Genomic DNA, 17229 nt, shown 5'->3' with positions numbered 1-17229 from the left:
TGCATTACCTCATTTATTACTCTTAAACACTCAGAGAGTTTTCTCCATTTTACAAATGAGGAAACTGAGTTTCAGAAAGGTTAGGTAACTTGCACAAGGTCATGTAACTTGCGCAAGGTCACAGACCAAGGAAGCCACACAGCCTGGGTTTGAATCCAGGTTTATTTGTTGTTTTTTTTCCTGACTGTATGATGGTCACTGGCAGGTTTGGCAAGCTTCGGAAGTGTCTCCTGAACTACCACGTGAAAATTCACTTCTCTTGTGTGTAGCAACGTATTTCAATATCAAGTGTGTTTTATGCTCTGCCATGTCTAAGTTTTGTAGGAAACAAACCCACCTCGCTGAAGTTGGACTCCTAGTTTCAAGGGATATGGTATCAAATAAAATCGTAAATGTGAAAAACCTTTGGAAAATTTAAAAGCAATCTCCAAAGATATAAGGATACCACTGCTATTTTAAAATGTCAAGATGTATGTGATATGCACAGTCATTCTCAGTTGCCCAGAATATTTTGAATCAAAACACCTGCTCACCTAACCAATTAGCACACCGGTAACTTGTGAACAAGCTACCTTTTCACCTCCTCGTGCAACTCCCTGCTCTTGCAACTTATTTCTGGGCCACGACCACTAGCTTTCTCAGCGGGGCACGTTTATGTCACGAGCTTCTCTTTAACAGGCACAGAAACGCCTAACGTGCAACCAAGTGTGAAGGTGAAGGCGTATATATATGAGTTACAATTGGGTCACCACCAGATGAGCTGATTTACCGTACCGCCCCGCAGCCGGGGTTTTCAGGATACCCGTTAACAACCCCGCGTTAACTAGCAGGGGGCAGGCGCTGATTAACGGCCCCCTTCCGTGTCTCACCTGATCTTCCAGGAGTTTCCAGCTCTCACGTGTGTGCGTGGTTTTGAAGCAGCATTAAAGCTGCTCAGGGCAAGAGGATTTAAAAGCCCCCTCGGAAAGAGCTGATGAGAGCTTGTTGCTTGTTCGACCGGAGGACTAAGGGGCTTTAATGAAGACAGACCACGCTCTGGAAATGGTGCAATTTCAGGTTTCAGAGAAGGCAGCTTGGGAGAGCCGCTGCCGCCTTCACCTCCTCCTTCCTCCCTTATTCTGCTAAGGAGAACCGAGGTAGCGGGAAAGGACAGTGTAAGCGCTCGAGGGGAGAAGCCAAACATTAGCCTGACCCGGGTCCTTGGAAAGCAACTGACAACAGGAAGGAAGCTTATTAACCCCTCTGCTCCCCCTCCCTTTTCCCGGGGTGAGAATCGGCTCCTCCTCCCGGGCGTGCGACCCCGGGGTAAAATGCAAGCGGCCGCCTGCTTTCCGCACCCTGCGCGCGGCGCCCGGCGGAGGAAGAGGCAGGCGGCGAGGGCGCCGCCCCAAACCGCGTGGAGTGAGTTCGTCTCTCCGGCGTGAACCTCCCGAGCGAGACGGCCTGGACCCCGCGACCGTCGCGCCGGCTGGGCACCGCAGGCGCCTCATTTCCCGGCCTCTCTTCGGAGCTGGCACTCTGCACCCCAACCCATAGCCTAATCCCCCTCAACACCACGGCGCCACCAACCCCCGTGCCTCGCGCAGGTGGCGCAAACGCCCCCGCCCTCGGGCGCCCCCTGCCGGGGAGAGGGAAGGCGGCGGCGGGCGCGGAGGAGCCGGGCGCAGGGCGGGGAGAGAGCTCCGGCGCCGGGAAGAAGCCGGGAGCTTCCCTGATGGTGCCGCCGCCTCCGAGCCGGGGAGGAGCGGCGAGGGGGCAGCTGGGCAAGGGCCTGGGTCCGCTTCTGCTGCTCCTGGCGCTGGGACACACGTGGAGCTACCGAGAGGAGCCCGAGGACGGCGACAGGTAAGCGCTGCCGGTCCCTGCTTGGTGCGCCCCGGCTTTTGGGGTGCAGGCGGTGCCCCTTCTCCCCACAGCGGTGACCCTCACGCCCTCGCTCCCCGGGCGCTCAACTGTTCTGGCCTACGTTAAACTCTGCTCCCGGGTGAGACCCTCCGCGCCCTTAGCCCTGGCTCCCCTATCTGTGGGTCGGGGCACCGAGATACCCGCGCGCCGCATTCCTGCCGCCTTTCGGTGCCCCGCTTCTTCACCTTTTCTTTCGCTTGGGCCTGGGTTCCCTGCGTTGGCCCCTCGCCGGGCCCGCCCCTGACCCTGGAGTCCGCTCCGCGTCCGCGTTAGGGAAACCAGCGCCTGGTCGGCGCGCGGGACGCGGATGCCCAGAGCGCGCTGCCCTTCGCTCTCCAGCGGAGAACCACCTAAGTTCCTCCAACATTTTCCCACAGAGAAATCTGCTCGGAAAACAAAATCGCCACGACCACGTACCCGTGTCTGAAGCCTTCGGGCGAGCTCACTACGTGCTTCAGGTAAGTCTCGGGGCTCCGCCGAGTCCGTCCGTGCGCGCCCGGGCTGGCTGGGGAGGCGGCGCCGCGCAGGAGGGGCTTGGAGATCCGCTCGGGGGCCGGGGCCACGGTGGTGGGTGCTGGGTGAGTGCTCCTTGGTGCAGACGCTTTCTTTTCTTTTGCGTGTGGTTTCTGCGCCGGAGCAACGATGGGCAACTGAGTGTCGGCACCTAGAGTTCGTGCTCTAAGAACCTGAGGGAGGTGGTTTACTGCTCCCTCGAATACTTGCGTGATGGTTGGAGAAAATGTTGAAAGTTTCATAAGGCGGATCGGATTGTGGGTGTAAACAGTGCGGCATAGCAAAGGTGAATGGTTGGTTTTGCGTTTTGTTTTGAAAACATAAAGGCATACAACCAGGAAATACTTGGTCCTTGGCTATCTTTTGACCTTCTGCCAGGACAGAGTGTGACACTGTCACGGCCTCTGTGGGCAGGAGGATGGGGGCGGAATGCGGGCCGTCGATAGGGATAAGTGAAAGCAAAAAGCGTCAGGATGGTTGAGCCACAAGAAGAGGATCAGTCTTCTGAAAATTCAGTTCACAGAGCCTGGGTGCTTGTTAAAGCTAAGCATGAATAGGGCTAGGGAATCTATAGTATGAAAAATGCTCCCAGGTGGTTCTGATTCTCAACAAGGTGAATCACTGTTCCCTGCTTGCAATTTTCTGGAGGTGAGGGTTGACTTGTTGTCACCATAGCCTTCTGTGCCAGTGCCCTCAGTGGAAGGAGGCACCCACCATAAGCGCTTATGAGTTGCCTGCTTTTTAAAGGTTCTGTGCGAGGTACAGGGATCAGACACTCCACCAGACTCCATCTCTGTCTCTGGGAATCGTGCACTGTTTGGGGTGCCAGGCTAAATATTGGGTAGTACAAGATAACACAGCAATCCTCAAAAGTGAACTTGAAAGAGAAGGAAGTTGCACTAATGATGTGGTAGCAGATGAATCCTTTGAGCTGTAAAAAAAAAAAAAAAAAAAAAAAAAAAAAATTGCAGGTGCTCAAGGGTTCAGGTGTAAGTGGTTACAGGGCTGGTCAGTTTAGGGGTACAAAGGCACCATCAGTTACATCACGTACCATGCTGCTTAAGTGAAGCAACAGTCAAGTCTTAGCCTTGGGAAGGGCGCCTTCTCTGGGAAGTGGGTGGTGACACTGAACGAGACATGTGAGTTAGTGGGGAAGAGGGAGTATGGTTCAGTTGGCAGGTGAAGACTTGGAGAGGTTAACTGCGTAAGCAAGGTCGCCCATCTGGAGACCTGACCTGGGGGTGCTGGCTCCAGGACTCTGCCTGGTGCCAGCCCTGTGTTTCATCCACACTATTTCTTAGGACACATTTTTTTCCCTTGTCACCGCAGCCTAAAACCTCTAATCTAACATGGAACGTGTCCCTGAGATGGTTTGCTCATTTATTTGGTCCCTGAAGGTCAGACTGCACATAAGTCAGTGACAGTTACAGAATGCATGTCCGATTTTTAGAAACCATTGGTGCCTGATTAGTGTTCTAAGCTGATTTCATTCGTTACGCTGTTACTTGTTACGCTGTTAACAGAATTTAAAAACAGTGTGGTGTTTTTCTGCACTAAGCCTCTGTAGGAGACATTAGCAGTGTCTTGATATGTTTTCATTAACAGCCACTCAAAGAAACAGCTTATGAGCGCTAACAAAAAGGATATCTTATTTCTAGGAGAAAAAGGAGCTTAGAGGAATGGGAGGGTGTTTTCACCTGAAGAAAATGGTAATGGTCCCTGTGAATATTGTTTCTTTGGTTTTCCTTTAAGAGTTCTATGTGCACTTCATTGGTTTTATACAATTGCCATAGTTTAGTACCTTCCTAAAGACAGTCAGTTGGCAGTTGCTGCCCCCATTTTGAGCCCCAAGAATGGAGGAATGCTGTGTGCTCTTCGGTTTGTGAATTCTAATTGTTCTGGCCCTGTAGACCCTTGCTACTCCCGGTGTGGTCTGGAAACTGGCACAGGCATCTTCTGGGAGCTTGTATTGTCTCGGGCCCCTGCCCAGAACTCCTCAATCAGAACTTGCATGTTAACGAGATATGCATTAAGGCTTGAAGCGCTGCTCTAGAAACCCGTGTCCTCACCCGAGTCATGGTGCAGACCTGTTTGAACAGATCCTCAGGAGCTTAGAGGCCCCTGCAGATGAGTTAGCCCTTCTACCACAGTAACGTAAAATCAGACACAGAGCCAGCCTTCCAGGAAATCGGACTCATGGACTGTTGGATGACCCTTAATTAAAGTGAAAGTAACGTAGCAGAACTACTACTGTTCTGGGAATGCTTTCTGACTGCCTAGAATCCCACTCTTAGCAGATGTCTCTGGTGAATGGCTTTTTGCAGAAGAGAATGCATACCGGAAGTCACTCCTGAATTTAGAAGGTGGTTTTTTAACACTGGCTTTCGAAAAACCATTGACATGGAGGTATGGTAGATGTAACATCTGATTTGCCATTATTCCTGAAAGTCATATGGAGACTGAGGTGATATGGAAAAGAGATGGGGTCCGAATACTCTGTCCTGGACCCCACCACGCTTGTACACTTCTGTTTTCCGTGGTTTTACGTAAGCAACGCCTTTCCCCTTAAGCCTTATATTAAATGACAGTTGGAGGATTTACTATATATTCACCACTGTCCTATGCACTTTACGTACATACAGCTGTAATCCTCAAAGCCACTCTGTAGCATGTGTGTTGCCTCAGTTTTACAGAGAGAACCGAAGCTCGGATTAAGTCCACTTGCCCAGGGTCACAAAGTTAATACACGGGAGAGTCGAGGTTCAGACCCAGATTTGTCTGACTTCAAAGTCTGGGCCCTTTCGTCATCCCGGTGGTGTCTACAGATGTGGCTGAACTTTCCAAATCTGGCATCTAAGTAAGGAAGAAAACTATCCATTTAGAGGCTATAAACTCAAAAGAAGCAGATAACTCCAGCAGCCACCGTGACCACAGTGGTTTTCTGAGTAACGATTGCTCTTGATCTGTCTCAAACAGTTGAGCTTACATTACCATGTTATACACGACGTTGGGTTCCTACATGTATAGCTTTCCTTCCTTGTAGGATTTCATCGTAATCACAGGGTCTGTCTCTAGGGACTCTACCCCAGTGTGCATTGAGCCAAGTCCCCAAAGCTGATGAAACACTGAGCGAACGCCTTTGGCAGCTTAAGCTTAGAGGGCATGTTTGCTCAGTGTTACACTCTGACATGGAGCGTATTCTTTTACCAGTAGTTAAGATTTCAGAGTGTGTGTGATTTATCTAGACTCTAAATTTATCCTAGCCAAAGCAAGCCCATAAAGTTATCATGGCATTTACCCCTCTTGTGGCTATTAAAGTTCTTCCTACAAGTTAACTTTTTAACTCCTTTCCCAGACGACATAGTTTTTGAACAAAAGGTTTGTGTTTACCTTTTCTTTATGGGGGTCTCATATCAAGAAAATGATGTTAAAGTCTTTTTAAAAATAAGAAAATGAGTGTAGGAAACATCAAGAAATCAACTTGTATTGAGTGAGTCTGTGTCCAATAAACATGCTAATTAACTCTTTGGATCCATTAATCAATTAAGGACTTGAGCATCTATTATGAGTTTAACATAATCCTAGAAAATGCTTGAGCGTAGTCCCTGGTCGAGTTTTACAGACTTGATTTTTAGACCAAGGCCTCTACGACTGTAACCAGTATACAATATACATGATTGAGTTCAAAATTGTGTAGTTTATACTATGTGATGGGGAAGAGATTAGAAGCAGCTAGGAATGGCTTTATGGGCAAGAGAAGACTTGATTGTCTCTCAATGTGGTTCTTTAACAGAATGTTTGGTGTTTGTTGCATTAGCTATGATCTTCAGCTTTGTGGTTCACAGACCTACAAGTAGAGGCCCTCAGCTGTATTTGTCCCATCGGTGCTGTCTCCTGAGGGTCATGTTCCCATGGGAAATAATGACATGGGGATGCAAAAACTCCCACTTAGGATTTGGCAACACTGTTGCATTATTTAATTAAAATGTGGAAGTTAACATATTTCTGCAAATGTGTTTACTTGGAAATTGGAGAGCAAGAAGGTCGCTTAATTTAGAGCAGCACCACCAGAGGGAGAGCCCCGGACTTGAGCTAAGTCTCCATTGGAGGAAGGGCTGGAGAATGTGCTATCTGGCAGATCCCTGAGTCTCCCTACACGGGGCTTTGATGTCAAAACATGCATAGTAGAAACTCTCTTCCCCAGTTTGAATTCCAGCTCTACTGCTTCTGTGACCTTGAACATTTCTCAATCTGTGTGCTCTAGTGCTCTAAGTAAATGAGGATCACGTTAGTACTGCAGTTAGAGGGTTACAGTGAAGATGAAATGAGTTGATGTACATAGGAAGCGCTCAGTGAACGCTGCCTCTCGGGCTCGCTGCTGCGTCTCCCCGAGTCTGGCGTGGTGAGTGCACAAGCTGGGTGCTCAGTAGACATCTGTTGAGTTTTGAGCTTTACAGTAGACATTTTTGAAAGAGCAAATTCAGACCCTAGCCAGAAACCCTGAGGGTGTTTATAGCAGTCACGCGTCGGCTGTTTTTAGTTGCCTCTCCAAATGTAGGCTGGCCCAGAAATCTAGCGCCTTGGGAAAATTATCAGTACAAAAGATATCTTTTGCTTCCTGCCTCCTACCTGACTACACGATGTCCTCTGTTCACGTAACTATAAAAGCAGGCAGAAGGCATAGTTACCCCATTTTAGAGGCTCTTAGAGATTTGCCCCTTGTCCAGGGTCATGAAGGGTCTTATTGGCAGAGACAAGACTAGCGATTAGGTCCTCGGTCCAGTTCTGGTTCCTCCCTTCTCCCTCCCCGTTCTGTGGCCAGCATAGCTTAGGACCCGCTCTGAGGGCAGCTCTGAATCACTGTTGGCTTATTCAGGGCTTGTGGGCCCCCTTTAAGAAAGCATTTGTATCTTCATGTCTGCTGTCCATATTCTGACCATGAGGAGGAAGTAGTCCAAATGTCGTGAAGAACAGAGCAGGGGACGGGTGGAGGTGGCTTCGTGCAAAACTGCCTGAATCACGGATAAGTTGGAGGCAGCCTCATGTTTCCCTGTTAGACCCTCTCTCCCACTGGATGGTTAGCTTGCTGAGCGCCTGGTTCCTCTGTCCTCTCATCCATGACTGTAGCCTCAGAGGCTAGCCCCGTGCCTGGACAGGGTCCATACACGTTGTCATGTACACAGGACTCGGTGGATGAGTGTTAATGTTGCAAGTAAACAAGGAGATTTGACTGAAATCTTTTAGGTCTTCCAGAACTTCTGTTGCTATCCGAGTATGCCTCCTTTTTTAGCTGAGTTTCTTTCTGCTAAAAACCAGATTACTTGCACCTCTGAGCTGCTGCCATTGTTTGCATTAGTTCCCACCTTGACCTGTTAAACTTTAATTGCTAATGCGTTACAGGTGCTGATTCTGGCAGTTATATAGCTCATTCCATGGACTTGTTACTTTAAATAATACCTGAAGAGGATGTGGGCAGTCCTGCCCAGTGTGTTGATTGCTCCGTGGACACTGGCTTTGAAGTGGTGGTGATCACAGTTTTAAAGGGGATCTCGCTCCCTACCCACACCCTCTTCTTTAGCTTGAACAGGTGTCAGAAGAGAGGGGAGGTGGGGATGTTGGCCCAGGCAAGGTTCTCTCTCACTTTTCACTCATCCTCTAGGGAACAAGACAAAGGGGTAGGAAGCAGCTAACAATTGAACTGGCCACAAAAAGCCATGCTTTCACTGGTGTCCTTTGAGACCGGGTCCAGTTGCTACTCATTGTCCCCAAAGTTATTGATGCCTGACTTGCTACATTCACTTTCCTTCCTCTTTTCTAAGTGAAGCTATGGGGTGGGTGCACCCGGAAAAAGCAAATATGCTCTTTTTTCTAGAATACCCTATTTTCTCAGATGGTAGTTTGCATTCCAATCGGTAGTTTAAGTTCAGTGGTTCAGCTTCTGCAAACTTACTACCTTCATGTGCAGTGGGATCCTCGCTGCTTCTGTGCGTTAGAGGGTCTGCCTGATTCGGGGCATTGCTGACTCTCCAGAGGACGAAGGTCTCCATTCTGTCTCAGCTTATTGCTTTTTATTTGGGGGGTGAAAAGGTAATCAGCTGTAACATCTGCAGCTTCTCTTCTGCCAAGCCAGGTTCTTTTCCATAAAAGCCATTTACCAATTTCAAAGTTTTACCAGCGATTGCATTCCTTATTCAGAGCTTGCTATGTGCCGAGCACATTCTAGGCACCCAGAATACATATGTGAATAAGTCAGGAAAAACCCCCAAACTTCTGCCCTTATGGAGTGCATGGATTTTAATTTAATTTATTTTTCAGTAAAGGAATTTCGAGCCAAGGATGTCCTTGGGGACGTTTGTTAGATGATTATCTTTGGCACACATCCGATGTCACATTTGGGGGGACTAAGCTTAATTTCCTGTGGCCCAGCTGTATCCTTTCAGCAAAAGAAAACTCTATGGCTCCAGGCAGGGACACGAGAACCCGGGTACGGTGGTAACTAATGTGTTTTTCTTCTGCTAGCAGGAAGGGAACTACTAACACGTGCCACAAGTCCCTTCTAAGAATTATTGGAATGTGAAAGCATTCCAGAGAGAAGGCCAATTCTCTGGCTGTATGTCCTGTGAGACAGCATCAGAATGGGCCAACTAGGAACAGATACCTCGTGTGGACCCGGCTCGCCTCAGCCTAGGTTGCCCCATGTTTGCCAACAGTAACTTTAAGCAGAGTGTTAAGAGAAGGCGTGCCCCTCCTACATTCCTCGACTCTAATAACCCATTACAGGTCTGTGTTCATAAATGCATCTGAACTTTATGGACAACTTGTTTACATCCTGAAGTACCTGTACAGGGGGCGGAGTGGTGTTACCTCTACACGTTTAATCCCAGTCAAGCAAAGTACATATTTCTAGCTTCTAGGTATGATTCCTGTGAGTCAAAAGTAGGTGTGAGAGCTTGGAAGAACAACTATATTGCCTCCTTGTTCGGTGTGTTAGGACGTGAGCTAGGTCATCTTTCCACGCCCTTCATGACTTCAGAAACTTGGACCACGTCCATTCTCGCCTTATCCATTCTCAACCTTTCCACTCCTTGGCCACTACTCTGGGGTGTTCTCTGATATTTGCCCGTGCTGGTGTGAGGCCCCCATCCTTAGTCCTCTGGGAACAGTAGGAGCAGCTGTCAGCCCAGTGGCTGCTGGTGCAGAGAACTGGTAGGAAGCTGGGAGGGCCCTCTTCACTGGAATCTGGCTCGGGAAGTTTGGTATAAAGCAGGGATTGGCCAAGTAGGGCAGGTGGCATGTCTTTATACAACCTATGATCTAAGAATGCTTTTTACCTTGTTTAAAGGGTTAAACTGTGCAACAGACCTTACTTGGCCCCCAAACCTCAGATATTTACTGTCTGGCCCTCTCCAGGGAAAGTTTGCTAACTTCTAAAGTGCTATCTTAATACTAAAGACTGGCAGTGGAGTTCTCCATCCATATGTGACCTCATCCACAGGTCTGAGTCCTCAAGGGGGGGCAACCTTGAGGACATTTAGGCCGCTTCCTCTTTGGGGCCTTTGCCTTTGTATTGCCTTACTGTATCTGGGTCTCTGGCCTGAGCATCTTTTCATTGTGACTTGATTTCCTGATCTCAAGGAATCAACCATAGTTATTGTTGAGCTGGAACTTTATTTCCAGTCATCTTCCCTTAAATGATTCTCTAAGTGAATGTAACTTGTCGGGATGTTTTTAAGAAGCTGATTTTACTGCAGCCAGTTAAGTGCTGACTTACTGCTGCTTTTCTGTGTGTTCCCAGACCGGCCTTCCTTTGCCAGTTGAGTAATCCTTGGATTGCCTTGGCTAGTTGCCCACCATCCTTAATTCCATATGTCCTTAATTCCCAACCTGTATAGTGATCGTCACATGCTTTGACTCAAAGCCAACTCTCCATAAACTTGTTAGTTTTGAATTTCTACAGTGGAAGGCCTCACATTCAAAAATCAAATGAGAGTATGTATTTTATTTGAGGAACACACATCTAGAGAAACAGTTATTTTCAATGAAGAGTGTCCTAAATCAGTGTTGCAACATTTCACTTTTCCTTTTGAGGCTAAAAAGTATCATAGGTTGGCTCAGTTGCACTGTGCACAACATCAGTAATTAAACTGTTGAACTTAAACTCTGAACTGCCTTTTTAACAGTGCCAGCTCTTTGATTCCATGAAGATCACGGAGACTCCTAGAGTGACACCTTTCGACACTGAGGGTGGGGACAAAGTAGTGGAGAAGGAAAGAACTACTGAAATACTCTGAGGAGAGAGAGGCAGAGTATAATGGTATTTTGGAGAAGGGAAAGGAGGAAAATGTTGGAATGCACCACTTGACATATTAGGCAGATAAAGAAATGCCCTGGGGTATAGCAAAGAAGAAAATTATAGGTATAAACACTTGATAAGGAGTATCCTATGGAGATGAAGTCGGGTGAGAAAAAGATGTGGATATTAAAGTCATGTAGGAGCCTCTGACCTTGGTAACAGCCATTTTAACGGACTCAGCTGAACGGAGGTTAAATGAAGGCTAACTAAGCTTATAAAGGTCGACAGATGGACACATGCGATTTTTGTAACGTCCTGTGTGTGTTCAGCACTACTCCCTCAGAGGTCGGAGGCCGTCTAAAAGCTAGTGCGGAGGCCAGGCCGTGACTTGCCCCTCCAGCTCTCCCCTCTCTTTGCTTCCACTTGGCATTGCTCTTGGTAACGTGTCCATGTGTCACTCTGGAATTTTCCTATAGTGAAATGACTCACGGCTTTTGTGGTGAAAAATTACAGGTCAGAGTGGAGGTTGGCTTCCTGGGAGCCCAGCAAGACCACGAGACTGTTCATTGGAGGCAAGGTCATTGCCCAAAAAATGCACTGGAATTTAATTCTGGCAGATTCTGAAAGGTTAGAGGAACCTAGAATGTAACATCAATGGGGTTTTATCTCTGAGAAAGTTTGGCTGAAGGATTTTAATTCTGTAAAAATCGACTTTAGTATTATGTCGGTTTTCTGGAAATCACTCCTGCCCATCAGCTGGGAGGACATAGGGAAAGTTCAGTGTGGGGCTCTGCATAAAATCTACTTGGAGGTCACTTGATCGGGCTGCATTTTCTACCTGGAACACGGGTGAGAGGAGGGGAGGGAAAAGGGTGGTGGGTCTGGGGGAACTTTGAACGCAAGAGCAAAGATCATGGAGAAACGCAGGCTCGTGTGCTTTCCTCTGACGGCCCTGTGTGTGAAGGCTCACTGCCGGGAACTAGCTTGTTGGCCTGTGAATTCTCTCAAGTCCCAGAGCAGGTGTGTGGCGGCGCCAGACCGTCTGACGCCAGAGCCTGTTGTTGACCACTAGGCTCCTCTGAAAAGCCTGACAACTGTGGTTACCTCGCCTTCTGCCAGCCATAAATTAAAGAGATGTTTAGACGAGGGAAGGAGGATGCCGGAAATAAGGATGTCAGTCTTGCTGGTAAAAAAACACAAGTCGGACAAGTTATCAAAAGTAGACCCATGAACCAACCGCCCGCCCCGCCCCATGTTAGTTTGCCAGGAGCACCTCGGCAAACTACCATAGACTGGGAAGCTTAAACAAGAGACTTTCTTGCAGTTTTGGAGGCTAGAGGTCTGGGACCAGTGTGGTGGCAGGGTTGATCCCTTCGGAGGCCTCTCCTTGACTTGCAGGTGGCCGTCTTCTCTCTGTGTCTTCACAAGGTCTTCCTTCTGTACTTGTCTGTGTCCTAATCTCTTCCTCTTACAAGGATACCGCTTCATACGGCATTAGAGCCCATTCTCATAACTCATTTTAACTCTGGCCTATTTAAAGCTTTGACCTCTAAATAATCACATTCTCCGGTACTGGTTTTAGGACTTCAATGTATAAGTTTTGGGAGGACACAATTCAGCCCATCGTATCCCCCCACCAAAAAAGCCCAGCACACTCTGGGACCATGTGATAAAGGGGACGGTTTTCATACACGCTGCTTTCCATGGGCATCACGGTCCACGTGGTGATCCTGAGTTATCCAGTGAAATTAAAGTGCCGTTAATACCACTGAAGAAGGAAAAACATTAAACCATAATGTTGTTTGTAGTGATCCCTTCTGTGGGGGATCCTTCTCTAGCTAAATGATGGAGGCTGTGGTCTGTTCTAACTCCCTACATCAAGACATCACTGTTGTAAATGCTGAGGCCCCCCACCCCAGACCTACTGAATTAGAATCTGCATCTTAACAAGGGTCCCTAGGTGTTTCCTACGCACATTAAACTGAGAAGCGTTGTCCTGATCATCACTGTACCGTTCCGGGACTCCTTCCTCACACGTGGCTCTTCTTTGCTTCCTACTTGCAAAGCACTGCCTATGGCTTTACAGCCTAGACTGTGCTTGGAATCACCTGGTGAGCTTTAAAAAAAAAATTCCATTGTCCAGATGGTACCCTAGACCAGTTTCATCAAACTCTGGAGGTGGGTGCCAGACACTGGAAATTTTTGAAGCTCCTTGCACGATTCCACTATGCAGCCAAGGTTGAAAACCTAGGAGCAGAAAGCAGAAGGGGGTGAGCCGCCTGATTCCTTGCCAACGGAGAGATGGTCCCTGTTTCTTCCTTCTATGGCCATTGGGCCTGGGTCCTCATGTCTTGTGCAGTTACTGCAGGTCCATGCCCCTCGGCAGGGAAATTTACAGCTGAAGCTTGTGTTGGTGCCTGGCGTCTCCTACTTCTTCTGTCGGGTCCTACTTTTTCTCTCCTGGCATCGCCTTTCTCTTCTGAGTTGGATGGTTCGAGGGCAGTCAGGAGAGTGATGGAGTGGGCTGAGGTGGATCAAGAAAGGTGGTCCATTCCTCATGAGTGTTGTTTCTTAAGCTGATCAGTCCTAAATCCCCTGGTGCAAATTCCATCACTTTTCATTTCCTATTGCAGCCTCTCAGCTTGGTGTCTGGAGCTACTTGGTGACCTTTGTTGCATTTTTTAAAAAAATGTTTTGTTGCTGCACTGCGTGAACTTTCTCCCAAGATGTAAACATGGCTCCGCATATTATAAATGAAAGCTTTTCAGTGTCAAGCTGTGTCTTTCTTTCCTTGCAAGCATCAAACACAAACACACTATTTTTTCCACGTAGTGTGATAGGAAATCTATGTGCTGGCAGAGGTTCTCTTCCCATTCCGTTTCTGTGTTCCTCTTCAACTCTTCAGGCCTCCCCTCTGATAACTGAAGAAACTTCTCAACCCCCAGCAAACACAAGGCTTTTTCTAGGTTTGTGTTAACTTTGTGCAAAACGAAACAATGTGCTCTGTGGTTTGACTGCATAGTTATCACATAAGCCCCGTATATACCATATGGCCGCAGACCAGGCAGTCCCCAAGTAGGTCCATATGGAATGCATCGTTACATACATGTACAGTAAGTCCCCTACATATGAACGAGTTCCCTTCCGAGAGCACATTCATAAGACCAGTTTGTCTGTAAGTCCAACAAAGTTAGCCTAGGTACTCCACTAACACAATCGGCTATATAGTACTGTACTGTAATAGGTTTATAATACTTCTCACACAAATAATATATAAAAAAACAAGCAAACAAAAAATATATATATATATTTTTAATAGGAATAGAAAAGAATTTTATTTGAGCCTAACTGAGGACTGTAGCCCAAGAGACACAGATTTAAGAAGTACTTAAACTGTGTTCCACCTGACTGCAAAATGGGGGAGGCTTACGTAGGCAAAAATCACAAAGTTACAGTTAGTCACGTGAGTCATTTATCAAGAATCATAATTGGAGCTGGAAAGAAGTCAGGATGCTTGTCAAATACGGATTGGTTGGGGTCCGAAGTGGTTGCACAGGTACAAGGGGAGACCTTGAGAACCTAGGTAGCTGCTAGCAGATATTGTTTTAAGAACGACTGATGGTATCCTTGAGTCTGATACAGCTCAGAGAATTCAAGGTCTCAGTGAAGCAGGAACATGTCTGAAAGCACATCCACGATGGCCACCCGGCTCCATTTTGAATGCCTGAACCACAGTTATTCCGTTTTGAGTTTTAAATGGTTAAATCAGATTTTAGTGGTTAAATCAGACGTACAGTGCATGTTTGACAGGCCAGAAGACAGGCTGTTGTAGTTAGCATGAAGGTCAAGCCAAACCATGTGTAAGCCAGAATGACTTCCCATACCTGTGACAATTTCTTCCATCCCTGGGGAAGATGGGAAGCCATCGGAGGCTGGGAAGTAAGAGAGTGGCAGGATCTAATTTAACCTTAAAATAAAAGTCTCCCCAGCTACCGAGCGGAGACTCACTTGTGGGCCTTTCTCAGCCGTGGAAAAGAGGCTTTATTTTGAGGAATTGCACAGGAAACCACATATCTGAAGAAATATGTCAGTCATAGTTTCCAGGGGACAAACACGCCTGGGTAAAAGTAATCAGTTAAGTAGCATTTATTTTGAGAGTTGATAGTAAAGAATTATTGAAGAAAAAGCAACAGTAGTTGCATTTTCAGACTGGTTTTGTGAACGATGTAGCAAAACGTTTGTGAAAACCGAAGAAGCACTTGATACCATTCTCCTTGGATATACATGTATTTCAAGCTCAGAGAAATTATATATAATTTTGACAAATTCATTCTCTTGATGCTGTCAAGAAATTAGGTCTTATTTTAGTTCTCCCTAAAAGTACTAAAATTGGCAGGAATAAGTACTATCTTTAGAACATACAGTTTAACATATATCCTTACTCCTTTGGGATCTTTTTGACCCATTTTAGAAGCCCTGGTTCTTCATCTTTATCAAGGGCAGAACTACCCAGTTTTTAAAAATATGCTGTATTAGGAAAAAAATACCAAGAGCAAAAACTTTCCTATTCTTGATGTAAGAGACACCAGTTAGGGGAGGGTATCCTCTCGCTTAGAGTCAGACGGCTCAAGTGTTCAAATATTCACCGGCAAACACTTTCTCTTAATTTTCTCCACACTAAAGAACATGGTCCACATGGATAGCCATATGAAGATTAAAAATCTCATACTATGTAGTATGAACTACTACACGAGGACTAAAATAAACATTTTAAATCTTACAGTACATTGAAAAGTACAGTACAACAGCTGGCATCCAGGGGCTGGCATCGAGTGAACAGGCCAGAAGAGTTACTGACTGGAGGAGGTGAGAGATGGTAGAGCTGAAGGATTGTCAGCATTAGGAGATAGGGCAAGCTGCAATTTCACGCCTGACGATGATGGCACAGGTTCTGGCTCCTTGCTGCATTCAATTCTATCTACCCTCTTAAAAAAAACGATCCAGTGATGTCTGGGTGGTAGCTTTTTTTTTTTTTTCTCATCATAGATGACATCCTGGGTTTGAAATAAAGGTACTGTACTACTGTACTCTATGTAGTACTGTACAGTAAAGTACTCAAAAGCACAACCACTTGTAGAGGATGCACGCACGTGACAATGTATGCCAGACACGTGAACTAACTTACACGACTGGACATGGGAATGCGTGAAAGTTCACAACTTGTATGTAGGGGACTTACTGTAATTGCCATTCTATTCAGAAAGAAAGATGCGGTCATGCTGATTAAATCATAGAAATAGAAGTTATTATAAATTAAGGAAATATAATTGTATTTCCTGGGTAGGTGTGCTTCTGAGGTTCTTAATGACGGATTTCTTTGAGTTGGAGGCTGGCAAGACGCGAAGTGGTTCCTAAGCGACCTGAGTTCTTAATAAACTTCCAGAGTCTGTGACAGCATTATGAGTGTGGCACTCTATTAGAAACGATATAATAGGAACGGGTATTTAAAACCTTAGGCGAAGATGTGAAAGGATGCTGACAATTTACTAGGCATGTCTGCCCCTCCCCCCCCCCCCACCCCAGCTATCTTCGAGTCCTTTCCCAGAGACCCCTAGTGTTTGGGAAACACATTTCCAGGTCATGGCTCACATGAAAACGATCATCTGTGGAGGGCACCTTGAGGTCAATGACAAAGGATGCTTAAGGCTGGAGGCTCTGGTCCAGGAGGCTTTGGCAGTCCAACTGCCACTCTGGTGTACCAGAGCAGGAGGAGGCTGAGGTCTTGGCACACCTGGAGCCGTTTCTAGGTAGTCACTGCTGCTGGGATCGGGGCGGGGGGTGTGCACCCATGGGGATGCTCCAGTGTAGACAACCCCCTTGCAGCGTTTGGCCATCAAGCTGTTTATTCAAGCTGTACCTCCAAATTTTGCCTCTCCAGTGACTCCTTTCTTGGCTGTTATTAAAAAACACCATTTCTCCTGTCCATCCTTTAGAATATGACTTGCATCATCTTTAGGCTGTGTTTATTCATCCCTTAGCTTATACACAGCTTGACTCTGGATTGTCCTGACACACTTGGTATGTGCTCATACGGGTACCTTTGATGTGATGGAAGCCTTAATTTGGGGAAGCCCACGGTGCTGTAGGGACCATATTTAACTCCTCTTGCCCTGAAGAGGTGAAGGTTTCATCCGTACTTCTTAGGACTCTACAACTGAGAGGCTTGGCTCCCAAGGGAAATTGCCATCATGAAGATGAGGGGAGAAAACACCTTCTTAGAGAAATGTGTAAAGGAAGGATCGTGCTTTCTAGTTACTACAAAAGAGCGCAAGAAAGAGGTAATTGTCTCTCTTTGAAACTTTACCTTTTTGTATACGATAGCAGTACTTGCTCTTTACGTGTTTTACATCATGAATGACTGGGAACTGGAGATCCTCCATCATCTTGGTCCTCCAGGATAATGACAGCCAGGGGACTGGAGTGTATTTTCCCGATCTTTTCTGTGCCTTTACTAACGG

The 17229-nt window shown here is 46.8% G+C and overlaps 1 protein-coding gene across 4 annotated transcripts in view; it reads left to right on the top strand.

Annotated features, from left to right (window-relative positions):
* The first annotated feature begins 833 nt into the window (after positions 1–833).
* CCBE1 (collagen and calcium binding EGF domains 1) overlaps positions 834–17229 on the top strand; it is a 241427-nt gene continuing 225031 nt past the window's right edge. Inside the window, exons 1-2 of one of the 4 annotated variants that reach the window (XM_036874261.1) lie at positions 834–1845; positions 2283–2363. In XM_036874261.1, the coding sequence (XP_036730156.1) occupies positions 1715–1845; positions 2283–2363 (212 nt within the window). In that variant the 5' untranslated portion in view covers positions 834–1714. The remainder of the gene's footprint in view (positions 1846–2282; positions 2364–17229) is intronic. The other 3 variants (XM_036874263.1, XM_036874262.1, XM_036874264.1) reach the window with 3 other exon arrangements.

This window comes from Balaenoptera musculus, chromosome 14, assembly GCF_009873245.2.
Source record: "Balaenoptera musculus isolate JJ_BM4_2016_0621 chromosome 14, mBalMus1.pri.v3, whole genome shotgun sequence".
Classification (NCBI taxonomy): Eukaryota; Metazoa; Chordata; class Mammalia; order Artiodactyla; family Balaenopteridae; genus Balaenoptera; species Balaenoptera musculus.
This window is presented reverse-complemented; position numbering and strand designations above follow the sequence as displayed.